The sequence below is a fragment of the Syngnathus floridae genome, chromosome 21 (assembly GCF_059516105.1).
Source record: "Syngnathus floridae isolate MCC-2025c chromosome 21, RoL_Sflo_1.0, whole genome shotgun sequence".
Taxonomy (NCBI): Eukaryota; Metazoa; Chordata; class Actinopteri; order Syngnathiformes; family Syngnathidae; genus Syngnathus; species Syngnathus floridae.
The window spans coordinates 200315-220225 of NC_142433.1; the positions used below are offsets into that span (position 1 = coordinate 200315).

The 19911-nt window shown below is 52.0% G+C and overlaps 1 protein-coding gene across 2 annotated transcripts; it reads right to left on the bottom strand.

The window, feature by feature from the left end:
* Positions 1 to 17: 17 nt before the first annotated feature.
* On the bottom strand, positions 18 to 19600 carry LOC148379607 (thrombospondin type-1 domain-containing protein 7A-like). 2 transcript variants are annotated; one of them, XM_088364639.1, is made up of 29 exons: positions 19061 to 19600; positions 12317 to 13388; positions 11699 to 11941; positions 11455 to 11627; positions 10641 to 10796; positions 10256 to 10459; positions 9968 to 10162; positions 9099 to 9324; positions 8549 to 8664; positions 8192 to 8318; positions 7961 to 8064; positions 7089 to 7283; positions 6692 to 6958; positions 5797 to 5975; positions 5679 to 5684; positions 5475 to 5608; positions 5049 to 5202; positions 4677 to 4818; positions 4468 to 4583; positions 4279 to 4396; positions 3987 to 4132; positions 3733 to 3904; positions 3450 to 3623; positions 3108 to 3203; positions 2921 to 3003; positions 2490 to 2706; positions 2275 to 2362; positions 1572 to 2010; positions 18 to 1427 (listed from the first exon to the last, which is right to left on the bottom strand). In XM_088364639.1, exons 1-28 carry the CDS (start codon positions 19179 to 19181, stop codon positions 1689 to 1691), a joined length of 5346 nt encoding a protein of 1781 aa, XP_088220765.1. In that variant the 5' UTR covers positions 19182 to 19600; the 3' UTR covers positions 18 to 1427; positions 1572 to 1688. The 2 variants fall into 2 exon arrangements, with proteins under 2 accessions (XP_088220765.1, XP_088220766.1); XM_088364640.1 differs by lacking the exons at positions 1572 to 2010; positions 5679 to 5684.
* Positions 19601 to 19911: the final 311 nt, after the last annotated feature.

Here is a 19911-nt window from a genome sequence, read left to right on the forward strand (position 1 = left end):
TGGGCTGAACTATTGACTCTTTTTCTCGGGGTTTATTATCAGCAATTATTCAAAGACATAGAAAGAGTAGGAAAGAACAGACGTCATTTTTCCACATTGGTATCCTCGCATTGGCTCGGCGGCATTTATTCCTTTTGCAGTCCAAACAATTCCCCCAATGTCTTTTTCGGTTTATTTACAACTCCTAAGAACGCAAATAGAAATGCAACATTCCGTGAAGTTAGCGGCACAGCGGGCCATCTGCTTCTTTGATTCACAAATGTCAATGACGGATCGATTGATTTCACACGACGACTCATCAAATGCAAAGCCTCGGAGGAATACTGACTCGTGTCAAGCATCCAAAGGAGCGGTCAAATGAGGTCAATCAAGTCAAAAGTCGGACCTGCTTTGTCGCTTCCCAAACGGGCGGGACGGCGGCTCCCTCGGACCCTGGTCTAGGCCAAAGGTCACCTTGAGGCTTGCAAAATGAGAATATCCCAGGCATCTCTCTGGCGGCAGGCAAAGATGCTCGGATCGTTCGTCGTCTCCGACGCAATTAAGACTCGTGCAACTAAATGAAAGGATCGTCCATCACACAGGACCTTCAAACCTTTCCATCTTCTCTTAAACAGTGAGGATGTGCTCCCCCTTTCGGAGCACAATTGTTGAGCAGTGTCCAAAGTCAAACTGGGTAAGTCAGTGCAAACTTTTGGAGATTGACTTGTGGTGGAAAATCCACGGTGAGGAAATCAGACAAAAGAGTTGCTCTTCCGCAACGCACTTACAACCACCGTACGTACGGCAGCTGTACATGTTTGAAAGGGATGTTGAGAAGCATCATTTACACTCAAAAACATTGTCATTTGTTCAATGCATTTTCTGGAGAGAGAGGGAGAGAGAGAGAGAGAGAGCGAGAGAGAGAGGCCATTTCTTGTGTGAAGGCCAGACATGAGGACAACTGGCTGCACTAATATAGTGCAAAACGGTGCCCGGAAAAGAAATAAAAAGAAAAGAAAGAAGGAAAGAGATGAGATAAAAAATATCTTTTTTTTTTCTAAAAAAAGTCGCTCGCTCGCTCGCGGCAGGCAGGCAGGCAGGCAGGCAGGCAAATGAGATAGTCGCTGTGAAATTCATAATGCTCTGTCCGTTTCTCTTGTGACCAAAAGAACAATTGAGCTTAGCAGGACAAAGGTGCCTGAAAAAGGCAAACTTCCACACGTCGGAAGTCAAATCAAGTCAGAAAGGCTTTTGTGAAAGCAAAACAAAAAGAGCGTACCGTGGAGGAAAGCAAATCTGCTAAGGAGATGAGTTGATACGTAGTATGTGGAGCTCAAGGCTTTTCTTTTCCGCGCTCCTCCTACATGTCGGCGTCCCCGTCATAGGCCAGCGTCAGTGGCTTCAGTCTGTTGTTCATCTGTCGTCGCTGTGCTTTCTTTGGCTTCTTGCTGCCGGACAAAAAGAACCAAAAGCAAACATTTGGGCCCATGATCAAGTCAAGTTCGCTAACTGGGATGCGTGCGTGCGTGCGTGCGCGTCGAGCTGCTTCCACAACACAAACGCTGACCGTGATGTTGACGCTGGAAGCTCACCTCCGTCAAATGATGAAAATGAAATGATCAAAGATGAATCACAGAGAAGGAGGAGGGCGGCGTGGCAGCGTGGCAGCAAATCAAAGTCAGCCAGCCAACAAACAGCCCTTGTCCCGATTAAGTGATTAGCGTTTCAAAGTGAGGTGTGGAGCAGTGGAGTGAATGCGGCTGCGGCTGCGGCTGCGGCTGCGGCTGCGGCTGCTGCGGCTGCTGCTGCTGCTGCTGCGCCTGCTGCGCCTGCAGCCGCAGCTGCGAGGTCACTCGAGGAGGCTGCCGGACTGCATGTTGCTGCTGCTTCTGGTGTTGCCAGAGCTCTTGCTGTTCAAGGTTCTGGCACGACGGGCAGATGTAAGGCACTGTGTAGCTGTTTGGATCCAGCCAGTACACCCCATCTGCAGGGGACTTGGACTTTGGCTCACGGCAAAGGCAAAAGCCACGACTAAACAGAGAATGTGAAGGCGGAGGGGAGGGAAAAAAAAAATAAAATGAAATGTTGACGATGGACACAAAAACCCTGATTAAACATGGACAGTGACGTCATGGAGATCAAACTTGTAAAATTTGAATCTAATCTGATCCAAAATGGATTTGCCAGTTCGATCAGACTGGAAGCCTTCTTTCTCTCTTCTGATCCCCATTCAATCACTGGTGATGATGTGAATGAAAGGGAGGGATTTGGGAGGGAGGCGTGCTGGTACTTTACCATGCCAAGTAAGTCATTGACATTATAAAGACGAGAAGAACAAAAACTCCTGCTGCTACGCCATATACCCAGGTCTTCAGCTTTCCATCTGTAATCAAACATTGGGAGCCAGTGAGTGGGCGGGATTAGAGTATAGACACGGCCATTTGGATCTCTCTACTGTTGTTTTGAATTCAGTCCAATCCAAATTGATCATGGATTGCAATTGCGTCTACCTGGACCGAAAGGCTGCAGGAACCAGGTGCGGCCCACCCTGCCCGGGAGGCTGACTGCCGGCGGCCGGGTGGGGTTGAAGGCCACGATGGTCTTGACGTCGGCTTTGTTGTCACCGCCAGCGGGGATCTCCAGCACCGGGATCACCGTGCACTGGTCTAGTAGTCCGTCAGAGGTCATAACCTCTGTGTAGCCCTCCTCGCAGCCACAAACGCCCGACTGAAGGAAGGAAGGAAGGAAGGAAGGAAGGAAGGAAGGCAGGAAGGCAGGAAGGAAGGAAGGAAGGAAGGAGGCGACAATTCAAGGAGATTTCCAAGGTGACAGACAATATCCCTCACATCAAGCACACAATACAGGATATTCAAAAGGTTCGGATATTCAAAAGGTTGACAGCCTGCCGGCCTGCACGATTTGCGCCTTTGCTCCCACTCACCTCCGTACAAAAGGAACGCGGCTCGGTGCAGGGCGGGTCGCAGGATCGCTCGGCCGTCGGCTTGGCTGCGCTCGGGCACCCGCCTGTAATTGACACCGTTGCGTGTTGCTGCCGTCAGCCACGAGCAGACCCTCCCTCACAAATCCCACATTTGCAAATGAGTCTGGAATGTGTTTGCACACGTCACCTGTGACATTGAGTCCGTCCGAGCGCTGGCACCAGACGTGCCGCGACGAGCCTCTCCACGGTGCCGCTCGCCAGGTGTATTGGAAACACTGGCCCTCTGAAGAGAGAACGTTCCATCCGATCATCCATCCATCCATCCATCCATCCATCCATCCATCCATCCATCCATCCATCCATCCATCCATCCATCCATCCATCCATCCATCCATCCCTCCATCCCACAACTGACGCTCGCGGACGTTCCATCCAATCCTTCATTCATTCATTCATTCATTTCACAACTGACGCTCGCTCAATCCAAACGAAAACATACGGAGGACGGCACTATTGTGGAAATGCGAACCTGTGCACGGCCGGGCCTCCAGCTCCTGTTCCGGACACTGAAGCAGATTCTCCGGGTCTTGAGCCACAACAGCTCGAGAGCGGACTTGTACGGAGCCAAAACCCAGATCATCCCCACCAACGCAGCTTAACTGGCACAGACTCCAAACTGTCCAGTCTGTCAGGTAGCATTCCCCTAAGAAGAAGAAAAAAAAGAAAAGAAAGAAGAAGATTGCTATTTGGTTGCATTTTTTTCCAAAAATGAATGAATGAATGAACGGCTTGACTAAAGTGACTTTGTCTACCCGGACACGGAACCGTGCAGGACTCCTGCAGTACGACGTGCGTATCGCCTTCCACCACGGGCTCTTGGTCTCCACACAGCTCGTCGTCCACCGGACTTCCTGGGAGATGGCTTCCGTCCGACACCAAGCATGAAATGTTCCTGAAGCGCAAGCCTTCGCCGCATCTCGCACCCTGCCGTTGAAGAAAATGTCCCATAGGATGATTGGAATGGTATCCGGCCGGAGAGCGACCTCAGACTTGCCGAGTGGCTGACCTCAGACTTGCATTCGGACCAGCCGCTGTATCTCCAGCTGTAGCAGGGCTTCACGAGGCACGGCTTCCACTGCTGCATCTGGCTCGGGCACGGCCGCCCGTCGCCCTGGGGAGCCTGGATGACCGTCCGTCTTCTCCACAGCTTGCCTGAAGACCAGAAGAGAGAGAGAGAGAGAGAGAGAGCGAGAGAGAAAAATAAAAATAAAGAGGCATTTTTGCCTCATCAGGACGTCTTGGTGACAAGCAGTCCCAAATTCTCACGGTGAACCTGCAACCCTCAAGTCTCCAGATACCTCGGAGTCCGCACGTACGCGTGCAGTCGGACCATGCCGACCACTCGGACAGTTGGCAGTTGACGGGGCACTCCACGACACAAGAGGCGTTCGTTTGCCACTTCCTCTCCAGACCAAGCTGAAAGACAAGGATTTGATTGGGGATGGCGCAAAATAAAGCAAAAATACCCAAGCCTATGTGCGCCCAACCTCTTTACAGAACTTTAGGTCAACAGATTTGCCGTCGCTCCGCACACAGTCCAGCATGCGGGTTTTGATCCCATTTCCGCAGACTGCTCGATCACTCAGCTGACAAGTACTCCAATCTGCTCAGAGCAATGGAGGAAAAACCAACCGGGTTTAAAGCCAGCACGATTTGAGCCAGATTGAGGCCGGTCAACCAGCCGCTTGGCTCTCACCTGTGATGTTGTAGGAGTAGTGGAAGCAATTGCTGTTGAGTTTGCAAAACTCCGCTTGAGTGCTCAAAGGGCACTCCTTGTCCTTTCCGGGCTGCCTGATTGGATAAGCCCTCCTCTCACGTGTACTGTTCCCATCACAGGGCTGAGCGACAAACAAATACGTACGTACGTACATACAGGTGATAGAGTCAAAGTGCAATTTGTTTGATCAAAAATCTTTTCTTTATAGATTCAGCCGAACAGACAACTCTTATACAAGGGGTACTATGGAGACCACTGCTCTCTCTACCGCCGATGAATGAATAAAGACAAGACTGGCAAAAAAGATCAAATGTACACAGAAAGTGCTGTGGATGCACATGTCTTTCTCACCAATGGGCATGGACTCCAGGCTCCCCAGTCTGATAAGACACAGTCCTCTGGACAGGGAAGCTGGCTGTTGCGAGCGCCCGCAGGCATCTCCTCCGGATCGCACAGGTAGTCCTCCACCTGCTCCGAGGGGCCGTCGACGGTGTTCAGCATACACCTGTTATACAAAAGACGATGGCCTGTCGGCGCTAGCTTGGGCAAAATACAGAGGCCGGGCCGGGCCGGGCCGGGCCGGGCCGGGCTAGGCCGGGCCGGGCCGGGCCGGGCCGGGCCAGGCCGGGCCGGGCCGGGCCAGGCCGGGCCAGGCCAGGCCAGGCCAGGCCAGGCCAGGCCAGGCCAGGCCAGGCCAGGCGAGACGCCACGCCACGCCACGCCAGGCCAGGCCAGGCCATGCCACACTACGGTATGAGCTAAAAGCCACCTGTTTACCTGACTTTTCTGGTCTGCACACCTTCGCCGCAGTTGTTCTTCAGCGCCACGCTGCTAACCTTCCATCCGCTCCATGGCTCTACCACCCAAATATACTGGCCGCAGTCACTGACACACGGCACCACTTCATAAACCTGTTTGAAGCAGATTTCAAAGTACGTACACGCCAGAGTACGCGCTCGGGTAATGGTCAATGCTCCTTACTTGTGCCTGGGGTTGAAATGCATCGGACAAAGAAAAGGGAAGAAGACAAACGCTCACGTCATTGACACGCTCCTCTACGAGACCTTGGCCGAGCTTATCGGAGGACCCAACGGCTCACCTGGTTGACGTGGTCAAGTTTGGGGCAAGGCCTCCCACCGTTGTATGGTTTTTCTCGGAGCCATTTGGATCGAACTTTAACGCCGCTGCCGCACGACTTGCTGCATCGTGACCAATTGGACCACTCGCTGAGTTTGCAGTCGGACGGACAGGGAATGATGCAAGCCTCCTCGATGTGTCCTACAAACAATAGGACGACAAATGTAGAACACGGAGGGAGGATTGGAATCACACAACTTGGACTCTGAGCCGAAGCTGACAGCAGTCACTTGTGGCCCGGCCCGATTCTTCAAAAGCCCCAAAAAGCCTTCCCTCCCTGCCTCCCTCCCTCCCTCCCTCCCTCTCCTCTCCTCTCCACCTGGGAGGAGAGCTGGATGGCTTTTTTGATGGAACAAGCAGATTGGCCCAAGTGCTTTGACGTCTCCTCGATTTTCCCGTGGCTATAAGTGCTCCGTCATTCCTAATTGCCTTTCGTGGCCTTTGCTGGCAAACTCGGAGCTACTCCAGTCTGTTGGATTGGGGCTAATTGTAACGCAGGCCATATCCAAGATGACAACAAGCATCGGCCAGCCCTATGTGGTGGTGGGTGAAGCTTCGTCAGTTGACCTGCCAGCGAGACTAAAAGTGAGTCTCCAGCTGTGTCCCACTTCACTCTAGCGTCTTTCCTTTTGTTGCTGTGCCATCTGTGCTCTAGTATCAATCATGAATGGACTTGTTGCCAATGTATACGACGTTACGTACGCATCATGCCAGTCCGGTTGCACTGTTTGTTTTTTGCCCCCCAGGAGGAGGAGGAGGAGGATGATGATGATGATGATTCCCACTCTCAAGCTTCTCATTAGTCATTGCAGGTTTGTTCTTTGTTTCCATTTCAAAAGGGAAGATCAGTTGCTCACCATGACTGTTGCAACGTGAAGTCTCGACAATGCGGTTATCCTGGTCATAGCAAGCCATCGCTTGGTATCGGTAGCCTTGACCGCACTCCTTGATATCGCCCTGGACCTTCACGGCCAGGTGTCCTTCGGCGCGGCCGCTCTCGGAAAGTATGCAGTCGGACCAGTTGCCCACGGGCTGGGCGTTGTATTTGTTGCACGGGCAGTACTGAGTCTCACTCAGGGGATACATCTGCTGGTTCCTACACTGCTCTCGCTTCTTGCTCTTACCTGCAAACCCATACAAGCATTTGGGAAAATTACTCCTGGACATGAATGTGGAGGAAAATAATTGTGGCATTTTGAGTCCAACGTGTAGCTGTTGTTTTCTTTCGCAACGTACGTACGGATATGTGCTTACCCACAAGCGTGCGTTTGCGGACCCTGACCCCCACACAGTCGGCTGTGCAAGGGGAAAATTTCGACCAGTTGCTCAATTGGCAGTCCTCCTGGCAGGGCAGCTGGCAGAGCTGGGTGAGAGGCGGCATGGACCTGGAGAACTTCAGACAAGCTTCGATATCTGCCTGCCCACCATCCTGCCTCCGGCATGACACGGCTATGGGGGGGGGATGGATGGATGGATGGATGGATGGATGGATGGATGGATGGATGGATGGATGGATGGATGGATGGATGGATGGATGGATGGATGGATGGATGGATGGATGGATGGATGGATGGATGGATGGATGGATGGATGGACGGACGGACAGATGGACGGACAGATGGACGGACAGATGGACAGACAGATGGACGGACGGACAGACGGACGGACGGACGGATGGACGGGCGGACGGGAGACACGGTGCAGAGAAGGCTTTACTCTCCGTTGCTAATGCAGATATGCTACAACAGCAAAGAAATCCAGGTCAAAGCAAAAATGTTTCATCATTGGTGAAGAGAAAGAGAGAGGCTTGTCTATGAAGCCTACTTTGACAGGTGCTACATTCGAGCAAGAGACATCATCAAAGTGGTGGAGCAGGATGCGCATCATTGGATTAGATCATGGACTGACTCAATACGTAGTATGTCAGAGAGTGGGAGGGGAATTTGAGCGCTAACGTCTGCCAGTCTTCCCTTCGACTAGTCATTAGAAAAGAGCCCTCGCTTCATGTCCAGTCACGTTGAGAAGCAAGCGCTGTATTGGTTATTCTTCGTCATCAAGCAAACAACAAGGCTTTTCAAAAGACTCAACTCCATCTTCTGTTTCCAGAAGCGACAATGCGTTCTCACCTCGAACCTGTAGGCCCGATCCACAGGTTTCCTGAGCCCCAGGGCTGTCCTGACGGACTGACCATGGAACCATTTGGCATCTTCGCCATTTATGCGTTTTCCATCTAAAGCAAGAAAGCGTTTCGTGTGTTTCAAAGGCTGCGCGGGTTGCTGACCCGCTGAAATCCATCCATGCGTGCGCAACTCATGGATGATAGTGATGCCAAAATGAAATTGGCCTGTGACTTGTACCTGTATCCTGGACAGACAGAAGGAGCCTCACTCTCTCTTTCTTGTGTCAGCACTTCTGGACACTCTTGTCCTCCATTGGCTGGGAACTGGATGATGACGCGTTTTCTGTATTGCTTGCTCTTGCCGCCTGCAGGCAAGCAAAGGACAGACAAGCGAATATTCCCCATCTTTTTTTCTCTCCAATCGCCACAGAGAATGAAAAAGGCTGCCTCTAGCAAAAGAGTTTGGCCTTCAACATAGTAACATTCCATCCGTCCGTCCATCCGTCCGTCCGTCCATCCGTCCATCCATCCATCCATCCATCCATCCATCCATCCATCCATCCATCCATCCCGTTTCCCATATGCTGAAGCCAACCTTTTTGACATGTTGACGGATAGGGGCTCCAGTCACTGTACGGGCTGAGCAAGCAGTCCCTTTTGCAAGGCAAGAAGCAGGGCCTGACCGTGTCTGGACGCAGGCTCTCTGGACACCTGAAACAATGGACATTGGGTTTCGTGGCAGTCTTCCAACGGCGGCCGGCGCTCGCAGCCGTTGGAAGACTGCCTTTGTCTGGTGCGAAAAGAAAGAGCTATACACGTAGTATATCCTGCGGCACCGGCGTGTAGCTGTCATCTGCAATAACAAGATAGTAGTCATTTCCATACACGGCGCGGGGGCTTTAGCTACTCTGCGGCCAAAATAATACTTTCAAACGAATACATCATCCTTGGCCCCAGCGGAGGTCTAGGGAAGGAATTGACCCGGCCGGATGTTTGAACACGCCCGATGTTTGAACACGCTAGTCATCTCAAGAAGGCTCTCCGCTGGGAATGAGAGCGAGTCATCCAGCCGATCAATGATGAGCATCAGAAATGAACTCCCTCCCTCCCAGCCTCCCTCCAAAAGTCCACTCGATTTGACTCACTTTTTGGGCGGAACCTGGCCCACGTTAACCCGGACACAGATGACCTTCCGAGTCTGCATCCCAACAGAGCACGAGGACTGGTCTAGGGATGCGTTGGTCGCTGGGATGGAGGAGTCCTCTATGCACTGTCCCCACGGGCCCGTCTGCCAGTGGTACACCGTGCACGGGTGCTGGTTGCAGCTCCTCACCTCCTGCAGGCTACTGATATTGGGGCACTGGATTCCACCTATTGAAGGACAAGAAGCATCACTTGCTTTGTCCTTCAACTCGAGTCCAAGCATGAATTGAAGGAGCTATAGGAGCTTCATTGATTTGTATCTGTAAGACACAAGAGAATTGTTGATAGGAGCCCTGGGGGAAAATGGCCGGAGATAAGATGCAGGCAGGCAGAGCACAAAGGCAGAATAAGCTCTCTTGCACTTGACGTGACCTTCTTCACCGCAAAGCCAGAATAAGGTCTTGCACTTGACGTGAGCTTCTTCACCACAAAACCATGTCACTACTGGCCACTGTTGCCTGAATTTCAAACACCCTGAGGAGATGCTCAGCCATTAGCGCTCCTGACGGAAATGGGAATGACAGGCTCTTTTTTTTTTTTTTTTTTTTTCCCTCCTTCAAAGAAAAAAAGCTCCTTTGGTGTGATGAGCATTCCTAGGTCGGGATGTCAAACAAGATGCGGTCCTTCTATCTGCACGAGTTCCGCATGAACTCCAATTTGACCTTCAACAAACAAGATGCGGTCCTAAGTGTACGAGTTCAGCATGAACTCCAATTTGACCTTCAACAAACAAGATGTGGTCCTATCTGTACGAGTTCAGCACGAACTCCAATTTGACCTTCAAAGAGTATTGCTATTGGTTTGCGCTTACCCTCTCCTGCGTTGTAGGCCAAAATGGAGCGCGCTCTGCTCTGCTTGCCTTCCGTACTTTTTCCAGAGCAGGTGTGGGAACACTGGGACCACTGGGTCCAGGTGCTGAGGGCACAGTCCTTTGGACAAGGCACCTCACAGATGACCGGCATGGGCAGGATGGCATCGCGGCAAAGTTGCGTCTCGGCACGTTGGCCTGACAAGAAGGCTCGTGTTATCGTCGTGCCACTTGGACACACAGCCAGAGTAGAAAAGCATGCAAACAAAAGAAGAACCAGCTCCAACAAACCGTCAGTGTTGACACACTGAACTTGAGGATTGCGTGTTCCGGCTCCACATTCCCTGTCATTGTCAGGGACGCACTCTTCCAGCTTGAGCACAAGCCACTCGTAGCATCTGGGCTCTTCGCACGGTATGGCCTCCACCAAGTGCGGGCAATTTCCTGTGCCGCCTGTCGGATGGTTGACGATTTGACGCTTCCTCATTTTGAAGCCTGTTGACAGTGACAACAAGAAGAAGAAGAAGAAGAAAAAAAGCAGTCAACGGCAACGACATCATTCACTAAGGAATGCCTCTTTTTTGTCTTTCTGCTCCCCCTAAAACCTTCATTGAAGGCGCCGCTTTGAAGAAACCGTCCCACGGCCAAACGGACATGGACCAACGACGCTCCGTACCTTTCTTTGCACTTTGATCCTGGCACTTTTCGTAGGTGCACGGTCCCCAGGCGCTCCAAGACGAAAGCCGACACTCCGCCGGACAGTTGATGTGGCAGAGCTGGGTGGTGTTGGGGGGACTCGCCGCGCACAGATCACTGTTGACCGGTCGCAGCGCTGAAGGGAACACACATTGTCTGTCACAATGCGAGGCTGCGTGCGTGCGTGCGTGCGTGCGTGCGTGCGTGCGTGCGTGCGTGCGCGTCGTCCCCCTTTCTGGCTGCAAGGTCTTCCGTCAGCTCGCTGTGCCACACGGGGACTCGGACTCATTGGGATGCCTTCCTCCGGGCTCAAACGCCAAGTATTAGCGAGGTCGCCGCTACCACCGATTCTGGAGCTTCCGCGTCCAATGTGGCAAAACGCAACAGGATGACCATGCCATTTGCCTCAAATAGTCTCTCTTTCTATCGGAAGGAAGAGCCATTCCGAGAACAAGCGCATGCCGAGCGTCAGAGCCATTCCGAGAACAAGCGCGTGCCGAGCGTCAGAGCCATTCCGAGAACAAGCGCGTGCCGAGCGTCTCGTGAGAGCTGCTTCAATCGCAAAGCCGTTCCATAGCATTTCTTCTAGTCGCACTTGAGCAGGTTGGCAGATGTCAACTTGAGAGTTTGATCCAATATTAGGGAGAAATCCATGTCAGACAAACACAAGCCCTGACATGGACCTGTGACACCTCAGCAACTATTCAAGCCATATCATAGCAAGATTCCGTATTTTGCAAGCTTCACGCACAGAATTGCCAATGGGTATTTGAAATTGCAAGGAGATGGATGACCTTCTTTGCTGGCGAGGTGGGACGGCGTATCTCCGGCGGCCAGGACGCAGTAAACCTCTCGGGACTGAATGCCACCTCCGCACAAGCCAGTCTGGTTTCCTCTCCGCCGGTCCTGTTGGCTCAGCAACGCGTCCACCCTGCATTCGGACCACTCGGTGCTCTTCCACGTGTAACTGCGGAAAGATGTGCGTCGGAGATTGTACCGTAGCTCACAAACAGACGTGGCGATGAAGAAACAAGTTACGCAATGCAGGGTGGCGGCAGCGTTTCTCCCTGAGGATCGCACGGCTGCTTCTCTTCCAGCTCGGGGCACCGGGCCCCTCCTCCCACGGAGAACTGGCTGACTTTTCGAGCGCGGGTCCGCTGGCCCTGGGGCCCGGCGCAGTCCTTGGAGCAAGCCGACCATTGGGACCATTGGGTCACGTTGCAGTCTTTGGTGACGACGCACGCTTGGAAGGTGACTGGCAGCGATTGGTGCGAGCACAGACTGGAAGGAAAGAACGGCAGAGGCAGAGGCAGAGGCAAAGGCAGAGGCAAAGGCAAAGGCAAAGGCAGAGGCAGAGGCAGAGGCAGAGGCAGAGGCAGAGGCAGAGGCAGAGGCAGAGGCAGAGGCAGAGGCAGAGGCAGAGGCAAAGGCAGAGGCAGAGGCAAAGGCAAAGGCAAAGGCAGAGGCAGAGGCAGAGGCAGAGGCAGAGGCAGAGGCAAAGGCAAGGGCAAGGGCAAGGGCAAGGGCAAAGGCAAAGGCAAAGGCAAGGGCAAAGGCAAGGGCAAGGGCAAAGCAACGCCAAAGCCAAGCCAAGCCAAGCCAAAGCAATCTGGTCAGACGTGGGCTCGCTCTTTCGGCACAACGCGCGCCTCTTACCTTAGCGCCTCAACAGCGCCACTCTTATGCACACAGGAGACTTCTCTGGTCTGGTAACCAATTTGCAAATCCCAGAACTTGCCTCCGGGGCGGTTCTGACGGTTCCTGTGGCGTCTCTTTTTGATGAGCTCTCGGGTCTCGGGATCCTTAGCCTTCGCCTTCTCCCTCAACCTCTCTCGGGTGATTTTTTTCTTCTCGCGTTTCTCTTTGTTTTTGGCCTTTCTCTGGCGCTCCGGCGCTCTGTGGGCTTTTGCGTTCACCTTGCCCCATTTCCTCGCTGGCGCTTTGTCTGCCTGCCGGGGAAGCTGATCCCCCTGGATGTGGTCCTCTTTGGGCCGTTGGAGCCCCTCTCTCCTGCGTTGGTCCAGTCTCGCGGCTTGTTTTTTGCCCCCCTTTTTGGCCGCCGGATGACTTTCTCCGTCAGCTTGTCTGGCCTGTCTGGAGACGACGGGCACAGAGCAGGGGCCCCAGGACCCGACTCTCAGGCTGTACAGGCTCTCCTCTCCCTGGCAGGGTCCCGGCTGGCACGTCTGAAACTCGGTCAGGTTGGAGCAGGCGGCGCCGTCGAATAAGGGCGGCGCCAGAACGGCGCGAATTCTGTTCTGCAAGCCCATGCCGCAGGTCTTGGAACAGGGCGTCCACGGACTGAACTCGGACAGGACGCAATCCCGAGGGCAGGGGATGAGACAGGCCTGCTCCAGGCGGGGTTTGGGTTCAAAGTATTCACAGATGGCGTCCTCTGCCGGCCGCCCGTCCACTTTGTGGACGCAGCCCACCTCGCGGCTCTGTACGCCCTCCTCGCCCCGAGCGCAGACGGCGGCGGCGGCGGCGGCGGGGGGGCGCCCCCCCAGGCTGCGCACGGCCAGGCATGGGGTCCACGCGCCCACTTGCCAGTCGTAGAGCTCTTTGTGGCCGTCGCACACGCGAAAGCACTTTTGGCGGTTGTCGGGCCGTTGCGTCTGGTTGCAGTTTGTTTGGAGGGTGGTCCAGCCTTCGGAGTGAGCGCACCACACCGCTCGGCTCTGGCTGCCGCCCGGACCGCACTCGCTGCCCATGCATCGACCCCACGCACCTGAAACGAGCCAGAAATGCGGCTTAGCTGGAGGGAGGGAGGGGGGAGGGAGGGAGGCAGGGAGGGAGAGAGGGAGGTGGATGCTTCCAAATGACTGACTGACGGAAGGAAGGAAGGAAGGAAGGAAGGAAGGAAGGAAGGAAGGAAGGAAGGAAGGAAGGAAGGAAGGAAGGAAGGAAGGAAGGAAGGAAGGAAGGAAGGAAGGAAGGAAGGAAGGGAGGGAGGGAGGGAGGGAGGGAGGGAGGAAGGAAGGAAGGAAGGAAGGAAGGAAGGAAGGAAGGAAGGAAGGAAGGAAGGAAGGAAGGAAGGAAGGAAGGAAGGAAGGAAGGAAGGAAGGAAGGAAGGAAGGAAGGAAGGAAGGAAGGAAGGAAGGAAGGAAGGAAGGAAGGAAGGAAGGAAGGAAGGAAGGAAGGAAGGAAGGAAGGTTGGGTGAAAGCCCAAAATGAGCATCTTGGGGAGGATGCTAAGGCTTGGGGCACATTTGACTGCCTGCAGAAGAAGACAAGTCTGATAGTCAAATGTAGGTGATCCACACACACACACACACACACACACACACACACACACACACCCCGAGAAGCCTTTGTGACATTAAGGCACAGCCCTAAATGGAGCAACTTTCTAATCTATGAAAGCAAAAGAATAGCGTAAACATGAGCTAAAGAGACTAATCCGAGTGTCGGCCGGCCGGCCGGTCCTCAGCAGGTTAGCCAAGTGTAATTAGTGTCTCCTTTAAAGAAGCAAGAAGACAGCTCAAGTCCCAACTCCAACCAGCAAATATTGGCCCAGTGCGAACAAACATCTCTGCTTGTGTACACCCACCATCTAGTCATGTCAGTGCCAGTGGAAAGTCTTTGGGCTCTCAACACCATGACGGACGGACGGACGGGTAAAGTAGCCATTATGACGGAGTGCAAAGAAGCCAAGCAAAACACACCCAGCCTTAATGATCAGCGTGGATGACAACAAATGCTATTGTGGCCTGGGAGAAACAAGTGTGCAGGCCATTTGTATTTTCCTCATCAGTGGCGTGATTGCAATGCAATGCAATGCAATGCAATGCAGCAAATGTCACTCTGCATCCACCAGATCAGATGCTCCGCTCCTTTCCTTTCCTTTCCTTTCCTTTCCTTTCCTTTCCTTTCCCAGCTTTGGAGGCAGGATCAGCTTTGGGACGTTTCAAATTGACCCCAGCCTAGATTTGAAAGTCATTGTTGAAAAAGGGCAACCATGAAGATTCATGAGAATTCATCAAGGACTGTCGTTAGGATCAATTATTATTCAAATCATTCTGATCAGAAAGCCATGTTACCGTGACACTGCCACTGCCACAGGATCAACGTGTGCGTGCGTGCGTGCGTGCGTGCGTGCTGCAGCCTGCACCTCTTGTGACTGGCACAGACGCCGCCGTCAAGTACGCAAATGCAATAGCGCATTTCCCGTTGCGACATACTAAGATGCAATGCGAGTCAGTTGCTCTAGGAGACATGGGTTCCTGATTGTAGTCCAACTGACTCTATCAATGAGGACGCTGCGAGCCCACCGCTCGATTGTTTACAGCGGCTATTTAGCTCATTTGTTGGCCGGGGGTTAGCTGCAGGTAGCAAGTGCGCATAGAGAAAGACGAGAAGAGGAAGAAACACCTTGATGAAAAGCCCTTAATGCCGCTTAGGACAATCCTCCAGCACGTTCACTGGATCTCATAAAGCTTTCCAGGAATATCAATTAGCCAAAGGGAAAACAGGGCTTTAACTAGAGTAGGACGGCTAATCGCTAAAGCACACCATAGCAAGCACACCACCAGCAATCCATTTGCTTCCATCCCATTCTCAAGCAGAGAATACAAGTTGCCTTTTTGTTTTTTGTTCCTTCCTTCCTTCCTTCCTTCCTTCCTTCCTTCCTTCCTTCCTTCTTCCGGGACACGTTGTGTATGATGCCAAAATGTTGCCATTGACATTTTTGGATCTATGAGTGAGCCCAATATGTCTGCTGCTTGCCTGCACGTGACCAGAGTCATGGCCGAGTCATTCCGTGGACTCTTACCACCGCCGCCGCCACCAGCACCAGCACATCATTGAGCGATCCAACACTTTACACGTTGAAAGTAATCGTTCAGCCACCCGTGTGGAACGGCCGGCCCACACCGCACATACGCTCGTCCTCGTTTTCATTGGTCCAGTCTGTTGCGCAAACAGTGCTCGACTGAAAACAGGTAGAATCGTTGGAAGGAAGGAAGGAAGGAAGGAAGGAAGGAAGGAAGGAAGGAAGGAAGGAAGGAAGGAAGGAAGGAAGGAAGGAAGGAAGGAAGGAAGGAAGGAAGGAAGGAAGGAAGGAAGGAAGGAAGGAAGGAAGGACGGAGGGACGGAAGGAAGGAAGGAAGGAAGGAAGGAAGGACGGACGGACGGACGGACGGAAGGAAGGAAGGAAATGATGGCATTTGATCTTGTACCTGTATTCAGCTTCCCCGAGTCACGGCACCATACTTGACTTGCTCTACTCCCCCATTTATCGGATGTAATGAGGCAACCCTAGCACACTCAATTACGGGTGGCGGTCTTGACATTTGTGAGACCTGCTTGCAATAAAACGCCTTAGTAGGAAACAACAAATGTGCTCGTATTCAAAGAGAGTTAGCTACTCTCATGCATGTATGCATCCATATGTTTATGAATTTTTCTACAAAGCACGTTTCACTCAGGGCAGTCCACTGCGAAGACGAAGCATTGTCAAACCCACAGAGGATAATTGCTGCAATTTGCCACTTGAAACAAAACAACCCCCCCCCAAAAAAGGCACCATTTCGCCACCCCCGTCGTACGACCATCACAGCTCTGATATTCACCAAGTGCGTTGGACACGGCAAAAATGCCTTCAAATCACTTGTGGTTCATGTGTTCAAATTGTGGGAAAACTATTGTTACTGCTGTAAGTGCTGTCGTGAAGTGCACGCACGCACGCACGCACGCACGCACCTTTCGTGCACTCAATTGAAAGAGTACGAGCATAGCCACTTCCATTGGATGTCAAACAAACTGAGCTGTGTTCCCTCCCACAACGGCGCAAACACACCTTTCTACCGGCGGCGGTCTATCGAAATAGCAAAAGAAAGAAAATGCCACCGATAACATCGATCAGCGTGCAACGACACAATTGTTGTACGACAAAGCAAAAGCACCAAGCGGATTGAACTAAAATAGGAATGTGGCACAAAACAAGAGTGTTGCTCTCAAATAGATGTTTCCTTTCCTCATCGCAAATATTACATTTCAATCCATGCAGCTTTAAATAGGTTGCTCCCTATTTCTGGCCAGTAGGAACAGCACACGATGGTGCTACAGTATATTCCACACACGGCCAATGGCTTCCTTTCCGCTCTCCTCAGCTGGAAGCTGAGGGGTCATTTAACACAAGCGGTGGGGGGGGGGGGGGTATTTTTAATTCTAATGTGGGAGGAGGCAATGAGGACAATGGGGGGGAAGAACAAAGGGAAGAGCCACGTGCTTGACAAGAGGAACAAAGTGAGTCAACGTTGGCACAAATGACAACAATACAGGGATGATACCTAAATAGGCTGGCTGCTTTCACAAAGAGCATGGGGCATTTTGGGGATCAGCTGTAATTGACCTGGATTTCCATGCCAAGGCTTCCAACCTGCTAAAAGGCTCCAAGCAATGGTGAGCCATCATGACGACCAACATCTGTCTGCATCTTCTCATTCACAATTTGCTCGGCGAATACAGAGAAACAATGTCATACTTGAATCCTTGTTATGAGATGATGCACTCCTGGCTAATATGTCGTTTCCTTAGGGGCAGCAAATTGATGAAATGCTAATATTTCCTCTGTGCATTTGATATCGTACGTAGTCCTCATTCCCTTGGCACTTGCTGCTGGGAACAGCATGTAGTCTCTGGAGGACAAGTAACACCACAAGCCCCCCTTCTCCATATTGCGACAGATGTAGCCAATTGGTGACAGGCGCAAAATATACCACGTACCGCTCTCAAACCTTCTTTTGGTCATTTAAGAGAAGCAGAAGCGAAGGCAAGACGGAATCCTCCCCAAATATGTTGCTAGCTCGGATCAGCTTCAATAACCTTATGGGTACTGTAGGTTAACGGTGTCATTGGGCCAAAGCCAAAGTACCAGGACAAGTGGCAATGGATTTAAGCCAAGAGCAGCATGTGGACGGACGGCCGGCCGGCCGGACGGACGGACGTATATACGTAGCATATCTAGGTTAACTTTGGCCGGCCAATCTGCTCTGCTCTGGGTTGTGTGTGCATGTGTGCGTGTGTGTGTGTGTGTGCGTATCCTTAATCCCTTCCCCTGCATTGACTCAGAGGGAGGCCCAGCCCATAATAGCAGGAGGCGGCGGCGGCGGCGCATTTCTTTGCATTTGGTGTCAACAATCAAGCTTGTAAACAATCCAATTCAAAGATGCACCCAAGGGGCTTTTCTTTCTTGCTTTCTTGCTTTGTCGGAATTGTTTGACACATTTGCCAACGCTGCTCCGTTGCCGTTTTCAATTGCAATGAAGTGATCTATTACATGGTCGATTACCGGAATGCCGTTTTCGGTGGACTGCAAATGCTCCTGGAAAAGGATCCACGTGTAGCAAGCATGTCTGTCCAAATCAAAATGTACCAATATGATCAATTATTAAATGGTACTGGAAGCATCAAATCCCACAACTTGCATTGCACCTCATGACTACATTTAGAAATGGTGAATTCAACAACACCAATTGTGACCTCCAAATCTTCCCTTTTGATCTGATACTGCGTTGGTGCCTAATGAACAGTCAAGTCAAAGCCCACCTTGTCCAAATCATCAGCATGGTTCTTTCAAACTGGCATATTATGGATGGATTTTTTTCAAGGACTTGACTCCACTCAAAGCTTTTATTGATTCTATGCAGGCTGAACTACATTACTGGAACTCTAAGCATTGATCAGCTGCTGCTATTGGGGCTGGAACCAGCACATTGATCCAGAGAAATGAAACAGACGCCAACCAGAACCAGCTGCAGCCCCCCCCCCCCCCCCTATCTTTCCAGGTTGGGGGATCCATCCTCCTCCTCCTCCCTCCCTCCATTCTGCTCATTGGAGCATGCATTAGTATTGTGTCCCTCTGACCATGTGCTCAGAGTGAATGAGCCTTGAGTGGTGCGAGGCACCACCCAAAACAACAGTGGAATTGTGCATCACAGCTTGCCAATGCCTTCATCTTTGAAAATGGCCCTTTTGACTTTCAGCCCAAAGCAAAAGAGACGTGGGCTGGGCTGGGCTGGGCTGGATCCTGTACATATTTGTCAACAATGGCACACGTGTCAAAGTGTGATAAATCACTCCAATAGAAGCAGCGTCCCAGCTGCTCCAGGACATTGAGCGTTGCTATGGCACAAGCAGCTGACCTGAGGGATTGCAGTAGATCAGATCCTACCTATCGATATAGTCGGGTCAGGTGCTGCAACATCAAAATCACCAGGGATCCAACTTTGTCCTCTTTGAGAATGACGCCATTTCCTCTAAGTGCACAGTCAATCCGGAGATGCAAAGATTGCACGACCACTAAGTTTTTGGTTACGCTTGAATGTAAAACTGATGTAAAAAAAAAACATTTCTGACTCAGTATGCGGATCAGCACTCGGCAGCGCGTGCAAAACATACCTGTTTGCCAAATGTAGGTGGCTTTAATTGCCACTGCTGCCTGTGCATCCAGCTCCCAGATGGAGAGAAAGAGCAGCGCTAAGAAGCTCCACAGCAAGGCTCCCCTTTTCAGCACCCCCATCTTCCCAACAGCCCGATGGCCACTGCCGCCCGCCCGCCACCACCGCTCGCTGGCTGGCTGGCTGGCTGGCTGGCTGGCTGGCTCAGCAGGCACTGGACTTCCCAATGCAGATCAAAAGAAGAAGCCAAGGCAGCCACGAGGCGAAGATCAACTCAAGTGTGTGCTGCGCGCGTGTGTGTGTGTGTGTGTGCGCCTTCTTCAGCTTTGCTTTTGTCCACCCCAGCGTATCCAAGAGGTAATCCTGGTGGATGCAGGACGGAGGACTGGACTGGCCTGGCTCTTCTCTGTGTCTCGCTTTCCTTCCTGGCTTCTTAATGAGGGACAATGATGTTTGGCACCAATAACACAAGGAACAATAGAGCCAGCCCCCTAGCCAGCTTGCTGCTGCTGCTGCTGCTGCTGCTGCTTGTATGCCGGTTGATGCCGCACCTCCCTCCCTCCCTCCCTGCTCCCTCCCTTCCTCACTCCCTCCCTCCCCCTCACTTCTACACACCCACCCACTCTACTGCCTACCCTTCCTCTTTTTCAGATTCACCCCAGTCCAAATAAACAAACAAAAATCTTCGACACTGATGGAGACGCATTTTCTGTCAATTCAGGTTATTATTCTTCCTATTATTATTATTATTATTATTATTGAAATGCAAACCATCTTAAGAATGAGGCTTCTTTATTTTGATCCGTACCCTATCAGGAACAAAGAGACTATAATCCAAGCATAATAAATGGC

Coding starts and splice junctions, on each gene's coding strand:
- LOC148379607 (XM_088364639.1), bottom strand. CDS start 19,181: ATGGGGGTGCTGAAAAGGGGAGCCTTGCTGTGGAGCTTCTTAGCGCTG. Junction 13,389..19,060: donor CACCTACATTTGGCAAACAG/GTATGTTTTGCA, acceptor GGCTCGTTTCAG/GTGCGTGGGGTCGATGCATG. Junction 4,133..4,278: donor GCGTACGTGCGGACTCCGAG/GTATCTGGAGAC, acceptor TCTGGTCTTCAG/GCAAGCTGTGGAGAAGACGG.